This window comes from Pristiophorus japonicus, chromosome 8 (assembly GCF_044704955.1).
Source record: "Pristiophorus japonicus isolate sPriJap1 chromosome 8, sPriJap1.hap1, whole genome shotgun sequence".
In the NCBI taxonomy this organism is placed as follows: Eukaryota; Metazoa; Chordata; class Chondrichthyes; family Pristiophoridae; genus Pristiophorus; species Pristiophorus japonicus.
The window spans coordinates 90,534,961-90,560,781 of record NC_091984.1 but is presented as its reverse complement, the minus strand read 5'-3'; the positions used below and the strand labels follow the sequence as shown (position 1 = coordinate 90,560,781).

Below are 25,821 nucleotides of genomic sequence, written 5' to 3'. Positions count from 1 at the left end.
ATCGGTGGCGTCCTGGTGTATGAACTGTACATGTGCTCCACATGAACCCGCTGAACTTCAGCTTCCAGCGATTTCCCCCAGTGTTCATTTGGCCTCATAGGGCTTACATCGGGCCCGTCCTCCTCGTACATCAACCTGGCTGCAGGCTTCCTGCACATACGCGCCAAGTGACCACTGACGTTGCAATTTCTGCAGGTATATTGCTGATACCTGCAAGCTCTGGCTGTGTGTTTGCCTCCACGCCTCCAACATGAGCTGTTGTTGGAAACAAAAGGTCCATTACCAGTCGATCGTCTCTGACTGTCTCTGTAACTGTCCTTAAACACACCATTGACAGGTGTTGATGGCCCCATTATTGGCCGCATTGTCCCTTGCGATGGCATGAATCGCCGTTCAGCTAGTCATTGTCTCTGTTGAATTCCCCCTTTGGGTTCAACTACATGCTCGGGCATGTCCGATTGCCCTTGTCTGCCTGGAGAACTGTGTGCCACATTAACAATGTTGACTCCCTGTCCATTTGCTGCATTTAAACCAAGATTTTTGTCAAACATCATTCTGGTCTCTTCCTCCCCTGAGATAAATGTCTGGGCCATCAAAGCTGCCGTTTCTAGGGTCAAGTCTTTGGTCTCAATCAGTTTCCTGAAAACTCCAGTATGCCCGATGCCCTCAATAAAAAAAGTCTCGTAGCATCTCCGCTCTGCATGCATCTGTGAACTTACATCGGCTCGCCAGTCGCCGGAGGTCTGCCACGAAGTCTGGAACGCTTTGCCCTTCTCGCCGCCGGTGCGTGTAAAACCGGTGTCTCGCCATGTGCATGCTGCTCGCCGGTTTAAAGTGTTCCCCGATCAACTTACTGAGCTCTTCAAAAGTCTTGTCCGCTGGCTTCTCTGCCGCTAGAAGGTCCTTCATCAGGGAGTACGTCCTGGATCCACAAACCATCAGGAGATGAGCCCTGCGTTTGTCAGCCGAATCCTGTCCCAGCCATTCCTTAGTGACGAAACTTTGCTGTAGTCTCTCAATAAAATCGTCCCAATCATCATCGACACAGTACCTCTCGTCTGTGCTGCTAGTGGCCATGCTTGCGTGGTTTAAATCCCAGTTTCTCGTCGCCAATAATATATCCTTACTATACAGTATAAATGCACACGAGGCCCATACTTAAGAGAAGGTCACTCTGTGACCAGTAACCTTGATTCGCCAGCACTGAAGTGGGGAAGATGGGTGGAGCTTCCCCCTTTTTTCCTAAAAGTCCAAGTTAGGAGTGTCTCCCACAAGTTCACCACCTAGTGGTCAGTGTTCTCACGGTATACAACTTTGGTCAGTTTATACATGGGTTACAATGACAGTAGAATATATGACAGTTACATCCTCAAAGAACTCCAGAAAATTTGTCAAACGTGATTTCCCGTTCATAAAACCATGCTGACTCTGCTTGACTGAATTATGCTTTTCCAAATGTCCAGCTACTGCTTCCTTAATAATGGACTCCAGCATTTTCCCAACGATGTTAGACTAACTGGTCTATAGTTTCCTGCTTTTCGTCTGCCTTCTTTTTTAAATAGGAGCTTTACATTTGCGGTTTTCCAATCTGCTGGGACTGCCCCAGAATCCAGGGAATTTTGGTCGATTACAACCAATGCATCCACTATCTCTGCAGCCATTTCTCTTAAGACCCTAGGATGTAAGGCATCAGGTCCAGGGAACTTGTCTGCCTTTAGTCCCATTATTTTACCTGGTACTACTTCATTTGTGGTAGTGATTGTATTATGTTCCTCCCTATCTATAGCCTCTTGATTATCCACTATTGGGAGTTCCAAGTTCCAAGTGGTGGTCAACATGGAGGAGTACCGATTCATCAGCTGAGGGAGGGCAGTAGGTGGTAATCAGCAGGAGGTTTCCTTGCTTGACCTGAAGCCATGAGACTTCACGTTGTCCGGAGTCAATGTTGAGGACTCCCTCCCGACTGTATACCACTGAGCCACCATTCCTGGTGGTCTGTCCTGCTGGTGGGACAGGACATACCGAGGGATGGTGATGGAGGAATCTGGGACATTGGCTGAAGATATGACTCACTGTGACTTAGAACTCAAAAGATGGCCACAGCTACATCATAATCCTTGACTCCCCAACATTAAGACAGAAAACTTACAGGCTTGGGACAGTTGTGGTTACCCTAACTATTTTGAGTTACTCGGCTAGTCGTTTAGCCAACTTCGAAATGTTGCCCAGTGGGACCGCGTGGAGGTACGACTCACCGTGACTTAGAACTCAAAAGATAGCCACAGCTACTCTGTAACCCTAAACTCCCGAACAGAGAGCGACAGTTACTCCCACTGTTGGGTAGTTTTATATATTTCCCTTTACCCCGCAGGGTGGCACTGCCTGTACCCCAAGGGGTCGGTCCATATTTGCCTTTACCCCGCAGGGTGGCACTGTGTACCCCAAGGGGTAGGTCTATATTTCCCTTTACCCCGCAGGGTGGCACTGTCTGTATCCCATGGGGTAGGTCCATATTTCCCTTTACCCCGCAGGGTGGCGCTGCGGGGCTGCTCTGCGGCTCCTTGGCCCCGAGCTGCGGAGACTGCGAGCCCAGAGACCCAGAGAGTCGGTGCATCCCCACTCTGAGCGGACAGCAGCCCGTGTGCGAGCGACCAGAGGTGATGCTGGAGTTTTTGAAGAGGGTAAAGCAGAATCGGCCTTGAGGAGGGAGCAAAGAAGTAGAAACTCCTCTCACTCTGCAGCCAGCCCGAGGTGAACCTCAGCTGAGTGTGGATGCGACAAAAAGCAGCCGCGGATCGTGCAGTAAACTGAGGCAATCCGGCAATGGACCAACCCGGGGCGACAGCCAGAGATCGCGGCTGGGCTGCAAACTTCCAAACTCTGCTCCTCTTACTGGGGTCCAACCTGGTGCTTCGGCACTTCGCTAACGGTAAGAGGGGAAAACCAAGTGCAATTTGAGTTTTTCTTTTCACACGTTTTCTGTTCTGAAAAGATTTGGTGAGAATCGGATGTGGCTGAAACGGATCCAGGATTATTTAGATATTAAAGGGATTTTTATTGAAATAAATCTGATGCAAAACTGTGTGTGTGCGATTGGATTCAAAGTTGTGTCGACGTTAAGAATTGGAGTACATTGAATGATAAATGCATGTAGGATTATAATTATGTATTGAAAAAAGCTCCCACTATTCTCCCGGGACCATTCTTGTCATTAACTTTCCGAGCAAATGAAGAGAAATCACTGACAACATAGGGTTTTCTTAAGGTTTGAAAACGTTGTCAGTTTCACATGAAACTTTAGAAACTTTCTGTCTTCGAAATCTGTTTTAAAATAATAGATGTGTGAAACGCTATTTAAAGTATAACTTTGTGTTAAATCGCGTTGCTGTCATTGTTTTGGCACAAGGTGTACGCTTTGCAAACATTCAGCCTTTTAAGTGTGAATTGGATTTTTTTTTTCAATTTTGGAAAATGCAAAGCCAAGCAGTTCTTTGCATAGTTTCAATTTGCGAATAAACGGCCAACACAATAAGTGTCTGAAATGCAAAGGGATCAGGCACTTCACCCCCTCTCTTTCCCCCCAGGGTGCCAGGACTCGCAGCCTCTGGCCCTGCGGATGTACAATGCAATCTGACTCTTGTGTCGGAGATGAGTGAGTTCTCAGCTTGAAATCTCTCTCCCACTCAGTCCTCTGCAAACTGTAAATCGACAGCCTGGTGTGAAGTCTCCTGGTAAACTATCAAGAATGCCCTAGCCAGCTGCTCTAATGTAGAGTGGATGGAGCTCAGGAATAAACCATCACATTCCCCGGACCTCCAGACCTGGTACCAATCTTTAACATAAAAATCCCAATTTTAAGCAGTGCAAAAAAAAAAGTTTTTAAAAATTGGTAATTAAGATATTTGCCAATCCTTTAAATTACATTTCCGTTTCATTCCACAGTGCAGATATACTCCATGTTTTAAGTAACACAAATTATTTTGGTACTTAAACAGAGTACACGTACATGGAATAAAAACAGAAAATGCTGGAAATCTCAGCAGGTCAGGCAGCATCTGTGGAGAGGAAGCAGAGTTAACGTTTTGGGTCGATGACCCTTCGTCACAACATGGAATGTAATTTGGTTCATGGTTAAAATAAGTCACCTGGTATAAAAAAAATTGGTAGATTTTTAAGCCATGGTGACTTTAAAATTGCTGCAAAAATGCAAACAAACCCCAGTATAGTTACAGTAAACTAATTGGATTAAGGGAAATTAAAAACATGATGATGTGTGTCCCTCTGTTGTGGAGACAATGGTCTGTTGTGCTGTTGCATTGCAAATGAGATAGATGGACTGGAAGGTCACTCCTATTACTGTTGATCTAATTGAGTTGCATGGGAAAGTTAATCAAGATATAACATTCTGCTTTCTGTAGAATGCCATTCTTTATCAAAACCTGTCTCTTGAACCTATTTGTTTGCACATTGTTCAATCTTTTTGTCACAATATGTGCTCTTGCTTATCCATACTCCTCCCAAATGCTGGGTGGGGTGGGGGTGGGGGGGGGGGGGGGGGGAAATGATGTGTTTGCGTGCTGCAGTCTGTTTATTCACCAGATCTGTTGAGGAATCTAAACCGTAGAAAACATTTACTTCGAATATGATTCTGTTTGTGTGCAATTGGGCAACAACTTACTGTTCGACATCAAATATACAATTTACACTGGATTACAATGCCACATTCGATCAGAGATTCAGGAACATGGCGTGCTTGGAAAGTAGCGGACTATGTTGGAATTTTAAAACAAAAATAACCTACAGTATGCAGATGCTGGAAATCTGAAATAAAAGCAGCTCGAAGTACTCAGCAGGTCAGACAGTATCTGTGGAGAGAGAAACATAGTTAACGTTTCAGGTCGATGTGCCTTGAAATTCTATCTTAGCTGTCAGTTGTGTGTCAGTTGAAATCGATCCTTTTTGAAAATTGGGTGTCTTAAACTGCAGAAATGCTGTTTACGTGCAGTTTAGTTAACATAAGCCCAGGTTTTGCTGGAGTGGGCCCTCTCGCGGCGGCCCCGTTTGTTTCACTTCCTCCCCCTTCAGCTTGAAAATGTATTTGCCCTGTTAGTTTCTGGAAGTGCGAGCTGATAATGATGTGGTGAGGGCATCCGAGAGCATGGTGAATGCAGGACCTACAGGGCTGTAGTAATACCCGCCCTCCTGTATGGCTCAGAGACATGGACCATGTACAGTAGACACCTCAAGTTGCTGGAGAAATATCACCAACAATGTCTCCGCAAGATCCTACAAATCCCCTGGGAGGACAGACGCACCAACATCAGCATCCTCATTCAGGCTAACATCCCCACCATTGAAGCACTGACCACACTTGATCAGCTCCGCTGGGCAGGCCACATAGTTCGCATGCCAGACACGAGACTCCCAAAGCAAGTGCTCTACTCGGAGCTCCTTCACCGCAAACGAGCCAAAGGTGGGCAGCGGAAACGCTACAAGGACACCCTCAAAGCCTCCCTGATAAAGTGCGATATCACCACTGACACCTGGGAGTCCCTGGCGCAAGACCGCCCTAAGTGGAGGAAGTGCATCTGAGAGGGCGCTGAGCACCTCGAGTCTCAACGCCGAGAGCATGCAGAAATCAAGTGCAGACAGCGGAAAGAGCGTGCGGCAAACTAGTCCCACCCATCCCTTCCCTCAACGACTATCTGTCTCACCTATGACAGAGTCTGTGGCTCTCGTATTGGACTGTTCAGCCACCAAAGAACTCACTTCAGGAGTGGAAGCAAGTCTTCCTCGATTCCGAGAGACTGCCTATGATGATGATGATGAACGCAGGACCAACAGTGTGTCTCCTTAATCAATGAGACTTAAGGATGGAGGTAAAAAACTCAACGACGGAGAAGGAAATAGAGTGAATTAAGTTAAATCAGGTACAGAACGAGAAATAGAGAAGGAAAGAAAGATTGGGATAAGAGAGAGAAAAAAATAAGATTTTTTTAATCAAAAATTTAAAAATCTCTAACAATAATTTACTACCTGTAGGAATGAACACCATTCATTTGAATCATTCCCTTTCTGGGCCAGAGAGGTTGAGTGGCATGGCAGGAATATAAATCTCCTCAGTAAGAAGGTACTTACGCTGTTAAGTACTAACCCTAACTTTGCGTGGAAAGTTTAATTGGCAATTAATGTGCCTAGTGTCAGTGGCTTAATTGATAGCACCCTCACCTTTACATCATAAGGTTGTTGGTTTAAGTCCCACTCCAGAGACTTGTGTTCAAAAATCTAAGCTGACACTCCAGTGCAGTACAGTGGGAGTGCTGCACTGTCGGGGATGCTGTTTTTCAGTTGAGACGTTAAACTGAGGGCTCTTCTGCTCTCTTGGGCATAAAAGATTCTGTGGCACTATTTCAAAGAAGAGCAGCTGAGTTATCCCTGGTATCCTGACCAATATTTATCCCTCAATCAACATCACGAAAAACAGATTATCTGGTCATTATCACATTGCTGATTGTGGGAGTTTGCTGTGTGAAATTGTCTGCCACGTTTCCTACATTACAACAGTGACTACATTTCGGGATGCCCAGTGGTCATGAAAGGCGCTATATAAATGCAAGTCGTTCTTTCTTTAAATGCAGGAACTTCATGAAACTCATTCAGAGGTTGAGGGTGAACTGCTGTTTTTATGAGGTTAACGGTACAGCGGAGCAAATCATTCAGCAACTTGTGGCGATTCGGAATTCATGGGGTAGCTCTACCTCACCACAAGTTGCTGGTCGATTTACATCTTAATAATGGCGAGCTCCATTAACTCACCATTATATGTGATGCTTTCTTACTTCCAGTCACAAAGCTCCTTCTCTCTCTCTCTCTAGTCTGTTGATACCACTATGATCAATGCTATGAACTTTTATTTGTCTTGTTCTTCTGTACTCCAATAAAGCTGTCCTACAAACCTTCTAACTACATCCTCACAGTGTGTGAGTCAAGACTCATTGCTCCAAGCTATCTATTCTGAAGTTATTCTTTCCCACAGTCTCCAACTGATGTCTCTATCTGCCCTTTCCTCCTACCATCATCTAACCACCACACCTCGATTCATCTTCTGCCCTACTCTTTAAAATCCTGATGCTGTCCTGCATTATTGGCCTTGGGCGTTCATCTGGGTTCTGAACAAAAATTATGCATTGGATTTCGTGAAAAAACTGGATTGGTGCAGACTGCAGAACATTCCATACCCTGTGTTCTTTGTCCCGTCCCTCCTTAATTTATTCAGTCAAGTAAGGGTTAACATTCGTTTGTCTGGGAAGAAGGGATGGTGTTTCTGTACATGCTGTGATTTGGCATGAAGCAGAATTAAAATTCACAATTTATAATACTATGTGGGGTGACCACGGAAAGAATTTTAAAATTATATCATACAATTGGAATTTGAGACACTTCAAGTTTATGGTTCAGGCAAGCAAATAAAATAAAATTGAGTTGACCACAGGAAAAATAACAGACACAAAGTGAGGGCTGGTATGGAGTGAGTGGGTGTTCTGCAGACACTGCACCAATTCTTGGATTGTGCTACAGTTGTGGTTGGTGTGGATCACATTAACTTTCTGATACTGTAAGTGGGAGAAGGGAACAGATGTTAGCATATTTTCATTAACAATCCTTTCTGGCAGTTTTCACCCTTTTACCCCACACAGGACATTGACTGTTGCTTGGAAATCCCATAGATATTCGTGACCCTGTGACACTTTGCCCAACTGGCCATTCTTCATGTGTGTACCTAGATGATACCAGCAGCAGGCTATTCAAACATGGGAGGCCTCACAACAGAGTCCTCACCTGACCTACACACACATTCAAAAATGTGAGGTTATTCACTTTTGTAGGAAGAATAGAAAAACAGAATATTTTTTAAATGGTAAGAAACTATTAAATGTTGGTGTTCAGAGAGATTTAGGTACCCTCGTACAGGAAACACAGAGAGTTAACCTGCAGGTACAGCAAGCAATAAAGAAGGCAAATAGCATGTTAGATTTTATTGCAAGGAGGTTGGAGTACAAGAGTAAGGAAGTCTTACTCGAATTGTACAGGACTTTGGTGAGACCACACCTGGAGTACTGTGCACAGTTCTGGTCTCCTTATCTGAGAAAGGACATATATGGCTTAGAGGTGGAACAATGAAGTTCACTAGATTGATCCCTGGGTTGAGAGGGTTGACCTATGAGGAGAGATTGAGTAGAATGGGCCTGTACACTCTGGAGTTTAGAAGAATGAGAGGTGATCTCATTGAAACATATAATGTTCTAAGGGGGATTGACAGGGTAGATGCTGAGATGTTGTTTTCCCTGGCTGGAGATTCTAGAACTGGAGGCACAGTCTCAGGATAAGGAGTCGGTCTTTTAAGACTGAGATGAGAAGGAATTTCTTCACTCAGAGGGTTGGGAATCTTTGGAATTATCTGCCCCAGTGTGCTGTGGATGCTCAGTCATTGAGTATATTCAAGGCTGGGATAGAACATTTTTTAGACTCCAGGGGAATCAAGGAATATGGGGATCGGGTGGGAAAGTTGCAGTCGAAGATCAGCATGATCTTATTGAATGGCGGAGCAGGTCAGAAGGGCTCACTCCTGCTCCTAATTATTATGTTCTTACACTCACGTGCTCGCACTCTCTCGTTCCCTTTCCCGCTCTTGTTTGCCCCACCCCCACCACACCCTCCTCGCACTTTTCAGCAGGAACTGGAGTCGTATGTTTTTTCTCGATTGCAATGCACCGATCATTGCCCTGGCTGATACCAGACAACCTGACATAGAGTAGGAATTGAATCTCTTACTCCGTTTACATGACACAATCAATCTCTTTGTGATGGGGTTTGATTGGAGCTCCTGATTGGTGCCCTCACTCTCACTCACTCTCACTCACTCACTCACTCACTCGCCGCACACATACTCACTAGCACACTCAATCGCTCGCACGCACTCATCCGCACACTCAATCGCCAGCACACACTCACTCACTCATTCACTCGTACTCACTCACACTCACTCACTCACTCACTGACACTCACTCACTAACACACACACTCACTCACTTACATACACTTACACACACACACACACATTCACTCACTCACTCACTTACTCGCACACCCACCCACACACACTCACTCGATCACTCACCCACACACACACTCACTCGATGACTCACTCATACTCACTCACACTCACTTGCACTCACTCACTCACTCACACTCACTCACTAACTTGCACTCACTCACTCGCACATACTTACTCAATTGCCCGTTCACTCACTCACTCGCACGCATTCACTCGTCCGCACTCTCACTCGCCAGTACATACGCACTCACTCACTCGCAATCACGCACTCACTCACTCACACTCACTCACTCTCACACACACACACACACTCGCACTCACTCACTCACTCGCTCTCACCCACTCACTCGCACACACACTCACACACACTTACACACATGCACTCACTCACGCACTCACTCACTTGATCACTCACCCACACTCACTTACTCGATCACTCACCCACACTCACTCGCTCACTCACTCACTTGCACTCACTCACTCACTTGCACTCACTCACTCACTCGCACACACACATTCACTCACTTACACTCACTCGCACTCACTCACTTGCATTCACACTCACTCGCACACACACTCACTCAGTCGCCAGCACACACACTCACTCACGAGCACTCACTCACTCGCACTCACTCACTTCCACACACTCACACACACACATTCACTCACTCAATCACACTTGTTCACACACTCACTCATTCACTCGCACAAACACACACACACTCATTCACTCGCCCACACTCACTCGCTCACTTAGCCACACTCACTCGATCACTCACCCATACCCACTCGATTACTCACCCGTACACACACACTCACTCACTCAATCACCCATACACACTCACTCACTTGATCACTCGCCCACACTCACTTACTCGATCACTCGTCCACATTCACTCGCTCACTCACTCACTTGCACTCACTCACTCACTTGCACTCATTCACTCACTCGCGCACACTCACTCACTTACACTCACTCGCACTCACTCACTCGCACTCACACTCACTCGTACACTCACTCACTCACACACACTCACTCACTCACTTGCCCTCATTCTCACTCACCCTCACTCACTCACCCTCGCTCGCCCTCATTCACTCACTTCCACACACTCACACACATTCACTCACTCAATCACACTTGTTCACACACTCACTCACTCGCACAAACACACACACACTCATTCACTCACCCACACTCACTCGCTCATTTACTCACACTCACTCACTTACTCGATCACTCGTCCACACTCACTCACTCGATCACCAACTCGCTCACTCACTCACTTGCACTCACTCACTCACTTGCATTCATTCACTCACTCGCCCTCACTCTCACACTCACTCGCCCTCACTCACTCACTCGCCCTCACTCACTCACTTCCACACACACACACACACACACACATTCATTCACTCAAGCACTTGCACACACACACTCATTCACTCACTCGCCCACGCTCACTCACTCGATCACTTACCCAAACACTCACTCACTCGATTACTCGCCCCCACCCCTCGATCACTCGCCCACACTCACTCGATTACTCGCCCACACCCACTCGATCACTCGCCAACACTCACTCGATCACTCGCTCACACTCACTCACGATCACTCACCCGTATACACACACTCACTCACTCAATCAATCACCCATACACACTCACTCGCCCACACCTACTCACCCGATCACTAACCCACTCACACTCACTCACTCGACCACTTGCCCACAGTCACTTACTCGATCATTCATCCACACTCACTCACTCACTCACTTACACTCATTCACTCACTCGCACACTCACTTACTCACTCACTTACACTCACTCGCACTCACACACTCGCACTCACTCACTCACTCACTCATACACACACTCACTCGCCCACTCACTCACTTACACTCACTCACTCACACTCACTCACTCACCCTCACACTTACTTTCCCTTACTCACTCATTCACTTACCCTCACTCACTCACTCACTTCCACACACTCACACACACACACACACACACATTCACTCACTCACTCACACTTGCGCACACACACACTCACTCACTCGCACAAACACACAAACTCATTCAACTCGCCCACACTCACTCGATCACTTACCCATACTCACTCACTCAATCACTCGCCCACACCCATTCGATCACTAGCCCACATTCACTCACTCAATCACTCACCCTTACACACTAACTCACCCACACTCACTCACCCGATCACTCACCCACTCACACTCACTCACTCGATCACTCGTCCACTCACACTCACTCACTCGATCACTCGTCCACACTCACTTACTCGATCACTCGTCCACACTCACTCGATCATTCACCCGCTCACTCACTTGCACTCATTCACTCAATTGCATTCATTCACTCACTCGCAGACTCACTCACTCACTCACCCACTTACACACACTCACTTGCACTCTCACTCACACACACACTCACTTGCCCACTCAATCACTCACACTCGCTCACTCACTCGCCCTCACTCTCACAATCACTCGCCCTCACTCACTCACTTCCACACACTCACATACACACACATTCATTCACTCACACACTTGCACACACACACTCTCACTCACTCGCACAAACACACACATACTCATTCACTCGCCCACACTCACTCACTCGATCACTTACCCACACACTCACTCACTCGATTACTCGCCCGATCACTCACCCACTCACACTCACTCACTTGATCACTCGCCCACACTCACTTACTCGATCACTCGTCCACACTCTCACTCGATCACTCACTTGCAGTCACTCACTCACTTGCTATCATTCACTCACTCGCACACTCACTCACTCACTTACACTCACTCGCACTCACACACTCACACTCGCTCACTCACTCATACACACATTCACTCGCCCACTCACTCACACTCACTCACACTCACTCACTCGCCCTCACACTCACTCGCCCTCACTCACTCACTTCCACACACTCACACACACACATTCACTCATTCACTCACACTTGCGCGCACACACACTCACTCACTCGCACAAACACACAAACTCATTCGCTCACCCACACTCACTCGATCACTTACCCATACTCACTCACTCAATCACTCACCCACACCCACTCGATCACTAGCCTACATTCACTCACTCGATCACTCACCCTTACACACTCACTCGCCCACACTCACTCACCCGATCACTCACCCACTCACTCGATCACTCGCCCACTCACACTCACTCACTTGATCACTCGTCCACATTCACTTACTCGATCACTCGTTCACACTCACTCGATCACTCGCCTGCACTCACTCACTCGCACACACTCACTCACTTACTCTCACTCACTTGCACTCTCACTCACACACACACTCACTTGCCCACTTGTTCACTCACACTCACTCGCCCTCACACTCACAATCACTCGCCCTCACTCACTCACTCACTCGCCTGCACTCACTCACTTCCACACACTCACACACACACACATTCACTCACTCACACAAACACACACACACTCATTCACTCGCCCACACTCACTCACTCGATCACTTACCCATACTCACTCACTCACTCACTCGCTCTCACCCACTCACTCGCACACACACTCACACACACTTACACACATGCACTCACTCACGCACTCACTCACTTGATCACTCACCCACACTCACTTACTCGATCACTCACCCACACTCACTCGCTCACTCACTCACTTGCACTCACTCACTCACTTGCACTCACTCACTCACTCGCACACACACATTCACTCACTTACACTCACTCGCACTCACTCACTTGCATTCACACTCACTCGCACACACACTCACTCAGTCGCCAGCACACACACTCACTCACGAGCACTCACTCACTCGCACTCACTCACTTCCACACACTCACACACACACATTCACTCACTCAATCACACTTGTTCACACACTCACTCATTCACTCGCACAAACACACACACACTCATTCACTCGCCCACACTCACTCGCTCACTTAGCCACACTCACTCGATCACTCACCCATACCCACTCGATTACTCACCCGTACACACACACTCACTCACTCAATCACCCATACACACTCACTCACTTGATCACTCGCCCACACTCACTTACTCGATCACTCGTCCACATTCACTCGCTCACTCACTCACTTGCACTCACTCACTCACTTGCACTCATTCACTCACTCGCGCACACTCACTCACTTACACTCACTCGCACTCACTCACTCGCACTCACACTCACTCGTACACTCACTCACTCACACACACTCACTCACTTACTTGCCCTCATTCTCACTCACCCTCACTCACTCACCCTCGCTCGCCCTCATTCACTCACTTCCACACACTCACACACATTCACTCACTCAATCACACTTGTTCACACACTCACTCACTCGCACAAACACACACACACTCATTCACTCACCCACACTCACTCGCTCACTTACTCACACTCACTCACTTACTCGATCACTCGTCCACACTCACTCACTCGATCACCAACTCGCTCACTCACTCACTTGCACTCACTCACTCACTTGCATTCATTCACTCACTCGCCCTCACTCTCACACTCACTCGCCCTCACTCACTCACTCGCCCTCACTCACTCACTTCCACACACACACACACACACACACATTCATTCACTCAAGCACTTGCACACACACACTCATTCACTCACTCGCCCACGCTCACTCACTCGATCACTTACCCAAACACTCACTCACTCGATTACTCGCCCCCACCCCTCGATCACTCGCCCACACTCACTCGATTACTCGCCCACACCCACTCGATCACTCGCCAACACTCACTCGATCACTCGCTCACACTCACTCACGATCACTCACCCGTATACACACACTCACTCACTCAATCAATCACCCATACACACTCACTCGCCCACACCTACTCACCCGATCACTAACCCACTCACACTCACTCACTCGACCACTTGCCCACAGTCACTTACTCGATCATTCATCCACACTCACTCACTCACTCACTTACACTCATTCACTCACTCGCACACTCACTTACTCACTCACTTACACTCACTCGCACTCACACACTCGCACTCACTCACTCACTCACTCATACACACACTCACTCGCCCACTCACTCACTTACACTCACTCACTCACACTCACTCACTCACCCTCACACTTACTTTCCCTTACTCACTCATTCACTTACCCTCACTCACTCACTCACTTCCACACACTCACACACACACACACACACACATTCACTCACTCACTCACACTTGCGCACACACACACTCACTCACTCGCACAAACACACAAACTCATTCAACTCGCCCACACTCACTCGATCACTTACCCATACTCACTCACTCAATCACTCGCCCACACCCATTCGATCACTAGCCCACATTCACTCACTCAATCACTCACCCTTACACACTAACTCACCCACACTCACTCACCCGATCACTCACCCACTCACACTCACTCACTCGATCACTCGTCCACTCACACTCACTCACTCGATCACTCGTCCACACTCACTTACTCGATCACTCGTCCACACTCACTCGATCATTCACCCGCTCACTCACTTGCACTCATTCACTCAATTGCATTCATTCACTCACTCGCAGACTCACTCACTCACTCACCCACTTACACACACTCACTTGCACTCTCACTCACACACACACTCACTTGCCCACTCAATCACTCACACTCGCTCACTCACTCGCCCTCACTCTCACAATCACTCGCCCTCACTCACTCACTTCCACACACTCACATACACACACATTCATTCACTCACACACTTGCACACACACACTCTCACTCACTCGCACAAACACACACATACTCATTCACTCGCCCACACTCACTCACTCGATCACTTACCCACACACTCACTCACTCGATTACTCGCCCGATCACTCACCCACTCACACTCACTCACTTGATCACTCGCCCACACTCACTTACTCGATCACTCGTCCACACTCTCACTCGATCACTCACTTGCAGTCACTCACTCACTTGCTATCATTCACTCACTCGCACACTCACTCACTCACTTACACTCACTCGCACTCACACACTCACACTCGCTCACTCACTCATACACACATTCACTCGCCCACTCACTCACACTCACTCACACTCACTCACTCGCCCTCACACTCACTCGCCCTCACTCACTCACTTCCACACACTCACACACACACATTCACTCATTCACTCACACTTGCGCGCACACACACTCACTCACTCGCACAAACACACAAACTCATTCGCTCACCCACACTCACTCGATCACTTACCCATACTCACTCACTCAATCACTCACCCACACCCACTCGATCACTAGCCTACATTCACTCACTCGATCACTCACCCTTACACACTCACTCGCCCACACTCACTCACCCGATCACTCACCCACTCACTCGATCACTCGCCCACTCACACTCACTCACTTGATCACTCGTCCACATTCACTTACTCGATCACTCGTTCACACTCACTCGATCACTCGCCTGCACTCACTCACTCGCACACACTCACTCACTTACTCTCACTCACTTGCACTCTCACTCACACACACACTCACTTGCCCACTTGTTCACTCACACTCACTCGCCCTCACACTCACAATCACTCGCCCTCACTCACTCACTCACTCGCCTGCACTCACTCACTTCCACACACTCACACACACACACATTCACTCACTCGCACAAACACACACACACTCATTCACTCGCCCACACTCACTCACTCGATCACTTACCCATACTCACTCACTCACTCACTCGCACTCACTCACTCACTTGCACTTACTCACTCACTTGCACTCATTCACTCACTTGCACACTCACTCACTCACTCGCACTCACACACACTCACTCACTCACCCGCCCTCACTCACTCACTCGCTCTCACTCACTCACTCACTTGCCCTCACTCACTCACTCGCCCTCACTCACTCACACTCACTCACTCGCCCTCACTCATACTCACTCGCCCTCACTCAGTCGCCCTCACTCACACTCACTCTCATTCGCCGCACACAAACTCAGTAGCACACACTTACTCGCGCACACTGACTCAATTGCCCACTCACTCACTCAAAAACTCACTCACTCGTCCGCTCACTCACTCATGCTCGCTCGCACTCACTCACTCGCACTCATTTACACTCACTCGTGCACACACACACACACTCACTCGCCCTCACTCACTCACTCGCACACACACTCACTCACTTCCACGCACTCATACTCACTCACTCACTCACTCGCACACACTCACTGAGTCGAATCACTCGCCCACACACACTCACATCGAAGTTTCCTTTCTTTAAGTTCAGGACCCTAGTCTCTGAATTATCTGTGTTGCTCTCCATCTTAATAAAGAATTCTACCATATTATGGTCACTCTTCCCCAAGGGGACATGCATGACCAGATTGCTCATTAATCCTCTCTCGTTACACAACACCCAGTCTAGGATGGCCAGCTCTCTAGTTGGTTCCTCGACATATTGGTCTAGAAAACCATCCCTTATACACACCCACACTCACTCACTCGATCACTCACCCACACTCACTCACTCGCACTCACTCACTTGCTCACTCGCACACACACTCACTCACTTGCACACACACACACACACTCCCTTAATCACTCACCCACTCTCACTCACTCGATCACTCACTCGATCACTCGCCCACACTCATTCACTTGATCACACACTCACTCGATCACTCACCCACACTCACTCACTTGATCACTCACTCATTTGCACTCACTCACTCACTCATTCGCACACACTCACTCACTCTCACTCACTTGCACTCACACGCACATGCACTCACTCACACTCGCACACACACTCACTCGCACACTCACACACACATTCACTCGAACACACACTCACTCACTTGCACACACACACACACGCACTCATTCGATCAATCGCCCTCACTCGATCACTCGCCCACACTCACTCACTCACTCGCCCACACTCACTCGATCACTCACCCACACTCACTCACTCACTCTCCCACACACACTCATTCGCTCGCCCTCACTCACTCACTCGATCACTCACCCACTCTCACTCGCACTCACTCACTCGCACTCACTCACTTGCACACACTCACACACACCCACACACACACTCACTCCCTTGATCACTCACCCACACTCACACTCACTCGATCACTCACTCGATCACTCGCCCACACTCACTCACTCGTTCACACTCACACTCACTCACTCACTTGCACTCACTCACTCGCACACACTCACTCACTTACTCTCACTCACACTCACTCACACACACACTCACTCACTCACTCACACTCGCACACTCACACACACTCACTCACTTGCACTCACTTGCACTCACTTGCACTCACTCGCACTCACTCGATCATTCGTCCACACTCACGATCACTCACCCACACTCACTCGATCACTCGCCCACACTCACTCGATCACTCACTCACTTACTCTCACTCACTCACTCACTCACTCACTCGCACACACTCACTCACTTACTCTCACTTGCACTCACTCACACACACTCACTCACACTCGCACACACACTCACTCACAGTCACACACTCATTCTAACACACACTCACTCACTTGCACACACACACACACACACACACACACACACTCACTCGCTCGATCAATCGCTCTCACTCACTCACTAACTCGATCACTCACCTACACTCACTCACTCACTCTCCCACACACACTCGTTTGCGCGCCCTCACTCGCTCACGCGATCACTCACCCACTCTCACTCGCACTCACTCGCACTAACTCACTTGATCACTCGCACACACACTCACCCACTTGCACACACTCACACACACACTCACTCCCTTGATCACTCACTCGATCGCTTGCCCACACACACTCATTCACGCGCCCGTACACACACACTCACTCATTCACTCAATCGCTCGCCCACACTCACTCACTCGATCACTAGCCCACACACACTCACTCACTCAATCGCCCGCACTCACTCACTCACTCAATCGCCCGCACACTCTTACTCATTCACTCGCATTCATGCACTCAATCGCCCGCACACAATCACATACTCGATCACTCACCCACACACTCACTCGATCACTCACCCACACACGCTCATCATCATCATCATCATAGGTAGTCCCTTGGAATCGAGGAAGACTTGTTTCCAATTTTAACATGAGTTCTTAGGTGGCTGTACAGTCCATTACGAGAACCACAGCCTCTGTCACAGGTGGGGCAGATAGTAATTGAGGGAAGGGGTGGGTGGGACTGGTTTGCCGCGCGCTCTTTCTGCTGCCTGCACTTGATTTCTGCACGCTCTCGGTGACGAGACTCGAGGTGCTCAGCGCCCTCTCGGATGCACTTCCTCCACTTAGGGCGGTCTTTGGCCAAGATCTCCCAGGTGGCAATGGGGATGTTGCACTTTATCAGGGAGGCTTTGCAGGTGTCCTTGTAATGTTTCCACTGCCCACCTTTGGCTCGTTTGCCGTGAAGGAGTTCTTAGTAGAGTGCTTGCTTTGGGAGTCTCGTGTCTGGCATGTGGACAGTGTGGCCTGCTCAGCGTAGCTGATCAAGTGTGGTCAGTGGTTCGAAACTGGGGATGTTGGCCTGGTCGAGGACGCTAATGTTGGTGCGTCTATCCTCCCAGGGGATTTGTAGGATCTTGCGGAGAAATCGTTGGTGCTATTTCTCCAGTGACTTGAGGTGTCTACTGTACATGGTCCATGTTTCTGAGCCATACAGGAGGGCGGGTATCACCACAGCCCTGTGGACCATGAGCTTGGTGGCAGTTTTGAGGGCCTGATCTTCAAACACTCTTTTCCTCAGGCAGCCAAAGGCTGCACTGGCGCACTGGACGCGGTGTTGGATCTTGTCGTCAATGCCTGCTCTTGTTGATAGGAGGCTCTCGAGATATGGGAAGTGGTCCACGTTGTCCAGGGCTACGCCGTGGATCTTGATGACTGGGGGACAGTGCTGTGCAGTAAGGACAGGCTGGTGGAGGACCTTTGTCTTGCTGATGTTTACCGTAAGGCCCATACTTTCGTACAATACGTCGACTATGTCCTGGAGTTCAGCTTCTGTATGTGCGCAGATGCAGGCATTGTTTGCGTACTGTAGCTCGACGACAGAGATTGGGGTGGTCTTGGACCTGGCCTGGAGACGGTGAAGGTTGAACAGGTTCCAACTGATTCTGTAGTTTAGTTCCACTCCAGCGGGGAACTTGTCGACTGTGAGGTGGAGCATGGCAGCGAGGAAGATTGAGAAGAGGGTTGGGGCGATGACGCAGCCCTGTTTGACCCCGGTCTGGACGTGGTATGGGTCTATAATGGATCCGTTGGTAAGGATCACGGCCTGCATGTCGTCGTGTAGCAGGTGGAGGATGGTGACGAACTTTTGGGGGCATCCGAAACGGAGGAGGATGCTCCATAGACCCTCACGGTGTCAACGGCCTTTGTAAGGTTGAAGAAGGCCATGTATAAGGGCTGGTGCTGCTCCCTGCATTTTTCCTGCAGCTGTCGCGTTGCAAAAATCATGTCTGTTGTGCCCCGAATCTGCACTGTGACTCTGGGAGGAGCTCCTCAGCACAGGGAGAAGACGTTTGAGGAGGACTCTAGCGACGATTTTCCCAGTGGCTGATAACAGAGAGATTCCTCTGTAGTTGCCGCAGTCGGACTTGTCCCTTTTTTTGAAGATGGTCACGATCACTGCATCTCTGAGATCTCCCGGCATGCTCTCCTCACTCCAGATGAGAGAGATGAAGTAATGTGTTCGCGCCAGTAGTGCCTCTCCGCCATACTTCAGTGCCTCAGCAGGGATTCCATCCGCACCAGTAGCCTTGTTGTTCTTAAGCTGTCTTATGGCTTTTTCTACCTTGTGCAGTGTTGGGGTTTTACTGAGGTGGTGGCGAGTAGCATGCTGCGAGAACACGCGAGTCAAAGGCAGAGTCTCGGTTGAGGAGATCTTCGAAGTGCTCCTTCCAGCGGGCCCTGACTGCCTCAGTGTCCTTGATGAGTGTTTCCTTGTTCTTGGCCAGCAGTGGGGTGGGGCCTTGGATGTTTGGACCGTAGGTGGCCTTGACTGCGATGAAGAATCCTCGCACATCATGGCTGTCAGCCAGCTGCTGTATCTCCTGTGCTTTCTCCATCCACCACCTGTTCTTTAGGTTCCGGGTTTTTTATTGCACCTCAGCCTTGAGCCGCCTGTAATGTTGCTTTGCTGCTCCAGAGTTTGGTTGTTGCTTAAGGCTCAGAAATGCCCTGCGTTTGCAACCTATTAGCTCTTGGATCTCCTGATCATTCTCATCAAACCAGTCCTGGTGTTTCCTGGTCGAGTGACCGAGCGTCTCTCTGCAGGCACTGGTTATGGAGGCCTGGAGGACAGACCAAGCGCTGTGGGCATTCTGCATCTCAGGGTCATCAAGGCACGCCAAGTTAGCTGTGAGGCGCTGACTGTATGGGGCTCTTTTAGCTGGGTCTTTAAATGCCCCGGCATTGAATTTCTTGCCGCACTGCTTCTGCTCCCCCCTCCGCTTTGGAGCTATGTTGATGTCAATGATGCATCGGATGGTCCGTCTACCCACACACACACACTCACTCGATCACTCACCCACACACACACACACACACACACTCACTCACTCGATCACTCGTCCACACTCACTCACTCACTCACAGATTCACTCACTCAATCACTCACCCCCGCACACTCACTTACCCACACACACTCATTCACTCACCCTCACTCACTCACGCGCTCACTTACTCATTACTCACCCACACGCACACACATTCTCTCACTCACTCATTTGCCCACACACACTCACTCACTCGATTACTCGCCCGGACACACTCACTCACTCGCCGACACATTCACTCACTCACTCACTCACTCACTCACTCACTCGATTATTCGCCCACACACACACTCACTCACCTGCACACACACATTCAATCACTCACTTGCACGAACACACACACACACTCGTGCACACACCTACGCAATCATAAACCAGAGTTCATAAGTTCTTTTAAAATGGAATTAGATTGTTGTTTAAAAAAGAGGAATGTTAAAGGGTATGGGAAGCAATCATGTAGAGAAAAATACCAGTTCAGACTTGACAGGCTTAATAGCCTGTTGCCTTGCTGTAATATTCTGTGATTCTGTATATTATTGCAGTAGCTTATAAATATGGGTATCCATTTAATCTTTGACTAGAATTCATCAGTCCTTTCTGACTAACTGGCTCTCAGGTTGTTGTCTCTGGGTTCTTACCTTTTGGGCTCTTTAGTCCAGATTCAGGTGAGCTGTGAGGATGGAAGGATTTCTTGACTGATTTTGATCTTTGTGGGCCTACGGTAGAGGCTTAAATAAAGTGAGGTTGCTCAGCTTCTGAATTCTTCTGAAGAAACCTTCAATGGATAGGAAACAATTAGCTTTTAAGATGTTTACAAATAGATCTGTCTCTGTACTTCATCTCCTACAGATTACCATACCCACTTTTCATCATTTCTGTTCTCCTTGTGGTTTTTGTCTTGTCTTTTCCTCGTTCAGCTTTTTTAATGAGTGTTTACAACATTGTTGATGGGTCGCTGTATGATTATAATTTATCAAATCTTTAAAAGTATGTTGAGTGGGCTCCTTGCCTTGATTCAGAAAATAAATGTATCATTGAGTCGTGCAAGCCAGGAAGATCCCAAGTTTGATTCCTGGCCGGTGCTAAATGAGCTAATCTCTGTTGTGGTGGTGGAGGAGGGATGCTCCAATTGGCCTTAGCCATCCCTGAACTAGGGAGGGGGAAAAGAACAGGCAGGACTCCTGCTGTTGGTTATTTTCCAGGGCACCCTGCTCAGAAATGAGCATGTCTCTATATTAGGTTGGCCTTGGTTGTGGAAAACTCTCCCGCCCTCCCCCGCCCCCATGTTTGAATAGCCTGTTGACATTCTAGCCTAGGCTCGCTCTTAAGAATGGACACTGGGACCAAGTAGTAGAGGGTGCCCATGGAACCGGGCCCAGCAGGAGCGAGTTCTTTCAGCAGAGGAGGCAAGAGATTTGGGGGAACTGGGAGGCGAACAAAGAAGAAGTCAATGGAGTAGGTGAGCGGTTGAATAATGAAGATGGGTTGCTGTTGTTTTTGTCCGTTAGTGACAGACTGCGACACTCGTATGTATTTATCAATTGGTCCTCGAGGCAATGGAATTGGGCTATAAAATAAAAGAGCTTCAAACTCTGGTGCCATTGCTGGATCATTGACGAAAGAACTGCTTCAGCAGAAGAGAATGATTTGCGATTGTTAAAACGGTCAGATCTTCAACAGCCTTATCTTAATATTGATTGGAGCTGGCTAAAAGATCAAAGTTACAGCGTGTTGAATGGAATGATTCTGTGGCCATTAAGCTCGGGGGCCAGAAGGTGAACAGACAGCGTGCCAACCGGCCTCCTATTTAATGTCTTAAAAAGCCAGATCCCCTCAGCCACGTTTAACTATTTAGTGGTTTAATATTGCATAAAGAGAATTTTTTTAAAGTAACTGTTCCTCCAAACAACTTTATATTTTGTTATTGTCATTTGTGTGCAAATTAACTTCTTGAAATGTTAGGTGTCCCCAGGATACAGTGTTTGCTCCAAGTGCAATATATTGTGCCTGAATGCTAATACTTACACAGGACAGCAAACCACTTGCATTCCTGCTCTTTAACATTCCATGCATTAGTGTGAATTATGTGTTTGGAATCACACAGACCAACAAACCAGCCATTAGAGATTTACTCGCAAAATCACACTCTTGTAAGTAGACTCCAGCCTGGACTTTTTCGTTGATCGTGAAGGGGTCAAAAGAAATTAGGGGGCATTTTGCATCCATTTTAGTGCAAAATCTTAGTAAGTTTGGTCTTGTGTTCATTTTAAAAATCCTTTAATTCTAGCTAGTTTAGTAAATGGCATGTTTGGGTAAAGAGTAAACCACCTTGTGTTTTTATCACTCTGTTATACTTAAAAATTATGTTCCTGTAATTGCACAATTTAATGTCCAAATATGCAAATTATCTCCATGTATTTGACTCCTCCTCTGAAATCACATTCCCATCCCCGCCCCCACCCCCCAGTTATTTTTGTTCCTCCAATTTTCTCTTTTGTCCAGGAGGAGACCTAATGGGTCCTTGTTTGACTGATACTGCTTGCAATTTAAAACTAGATAAACCCAGATTGTGGGGGGGGGCTTCACAGTCTGGCTGAATCCTGTTCTCACCCGCTATCTACGTGCACACTTTGTTTTAGCAGGACTCACACAAACACACACATTCTCAGCTAAACAAGGATTGAACCTCAAACTTTTCTCCTCAGCACTACACAGTACTACTCAGCCCGCTGAGCCTTCTGTTATTTGTTCCCTCTGTTTCCAGTGACAGAAGGGTCGGTAACCAGAGGGCACAGATTTAAGGTGATTGGCAAAAGAACCAGAGGCGACACGAGGAAAAACATTTTTTCACAGCGAGTTGTTGTGATCTGGAATGCAATGTCTGAAAGGGTGGTGGAAGAAGATTCAATAGTAACTTCCAAAAGGGAATTGGATAAATACTTGAAGGGAAACATTTGCGGGGCTATGGGGAAAAAGCAGGGGAGTGGGACTAATAGCATAGGCATAATGGGCCAAATGGCCTCCTTCTGTGCTGTATCATTCTGTAGTCTGCTCCTCGATATATGATCCTGGGCACATTTCATTAATTGATGTAAAGGAAAACAGCTAAATTATTGGATATACTATAGGGGGCCCGTCATTGGTTTGAGGTTTACTTGTACATAAGAGGTCGGCCACCAGTTTGATCAGGCCGAATATACAACTTTAAGTCACTCACTGCCATTCTTTGTTATTTTCTGGTGTGTGACATAGTCTGTAATAATATGTAAGTGATGCCGATGAGAGTTTCTATCATAGAGTTGCTTGGGGTCAGTGAGCAGGGAACTAGCTACCTAAGTTTGTCAGTGTACCACACCATTGTAAGCTTTGAGCCCATGATGCTCTATGTGGTAAATGAAGGTTCGCATGTCTGTCGGGCCACGAGCAGAAGTGAAGGGGAGCAAGCCACCCTGGACACAGTCATGTCACCAATTGGACATTTCCAGTTGTATAGGCTGCATCTTTGAAGCAATGGCACATCCATATTCCTGGCTGGGGAGCCATGCATCTCTCAAAAGGTCTTAGAGGAGGGAAGGAAGAATTTGGGCACAGACTGTCTCTTCAATCCACAAATTTCATGATAACTCGTCCCTTGCTTACAGAATGTTACTAGTATGTGATGAAGGATTCAAATTATTGTCCTTTAATTGCCTCTACTTGTTAATTGTTGTGATCCTTTTTAACTCCCAATTCTTCTTATCAGTTTCTATTTCCTCTTTGGTGGTCTACTGTCTCTCTAAATCGTAAATTTTCACTTTTATTTACACAAATTTATTTTAACTAAATATTTTGTCACAATCGGTGCCAAAAGGCTGGAACCAATATTACATTGAACTTGCCCCAGCCCCGATGGCAGCATTGTAGAGTAAATGAGGCGACTCTAGTGTCTCTGATGATGAAGAGTACTTCCCTCGAGAAATGTGGTTTCCCAGCACTGAAGGTGGCTATTTTTCCTGGCCACAGGTAAGCTGAGTCAGGTTGCCCATATAAGCCAGCAGTTTCATATCGACTTGTACACACCTCCCTCTGACATCAGGGGAGGCTTGCAGCTAGAAAACAGAAGCCACAGTTTCTCTGTTACCCTCATTCCTGGGCATCCCTGCCAGCAATGTCAACGGAGTGGATTCCACTGCATTTGCTGCCAAGACATTCTGAACCACCTCTATTTAAAGAAAAACTTGCATTTGTATAGCAACTTTCATGGAGTTTAGAAGAATGAGAGGTGATCTCATGAAACATTCAAGATTCTGAGGGGGATTGACAGGGTAGATGCTGAAAGGTTGTTTCTCCTGGCTGGCTAGGGGGCATAGTCTCAGGATTAGGGGTTGGCCATTTAAGACAGAGACGAGGTGGAATTTCTTCACTCAGGATTGTGAATCTTTGGAATTCTCTGCCCCAAAGGGCTGTGGATGCTGAGTTTGAGTACATTAAAGGCTGGTTGAGATAGATAGATTTTTGGACTCTCGGGGAATCAAGGGATATGGAGATTGGGCGGGAACGTGGGATTGAGGTCGAAGATCAGCCATGATCTTATTGAATGGCGGAGCAGAGTCGAGGGGCCGTATGGCCTACTCCTGCTCCTAATTCTTATGACTTCAGGACTTCAGGACTTCCCAAAGTGCTTTACAGCCAATGAGTATTTTTGAAATGTGGTCACTGTTGTAATGTAGGAAACTCAGCAGCAAACTCAGCTTTGCGCAAAGCAAAGTCCTAAAGACAGCAGTAAAATAAACGATCAGATAATCTGTTTTAGTGATGTTGGTTGAGAGATAAATATCGGCCAGGGAGAGCTCCCCTACTCTCCACCTGAGAGGGCGGGCAAGGCCTCTGTTTAACATTTCATCTGAAAGATGACACCTCCAACAGTGCAGCACTCCACTGGAATGTTAGCCTAGAATTTGTGCTGAAATCTCTGGATTGGGGCTTGAACCCACAACCGTCTGACTCAGAGGCGAGAGTGCTAACCACAGAGCTACAGCTG

The 25,821-nt window shown here is 47.8% G+C and overlaps 1 protein-coding gene across 1 annotated transcript in view; it reads left to right on the top strand.

Moving 5' to 3' along the window:
- Window positions 1-2,638: 2,638 nt before the first annotated feature.
- The window catches only part of ror1 (receptor tyrosine kinase-like orphan receptor 1), a 331,882-nt gene continuing 308,699 nt past the window's right edge, over window positions 2,639-25,821 (top strand). The window contains exon 1 of the mRNA XM_070886144.1: window positions 2,639-2,929. Within this exon, the coding sequence (XP_070742245.1) occupies window positions 2,824-2,929 (106 nt within the window). The 5' untranslated portion in view covers window positions 2,639-2,823. The remainder of the gene's footprint in view (window positions 2,930-25,821) is intronic.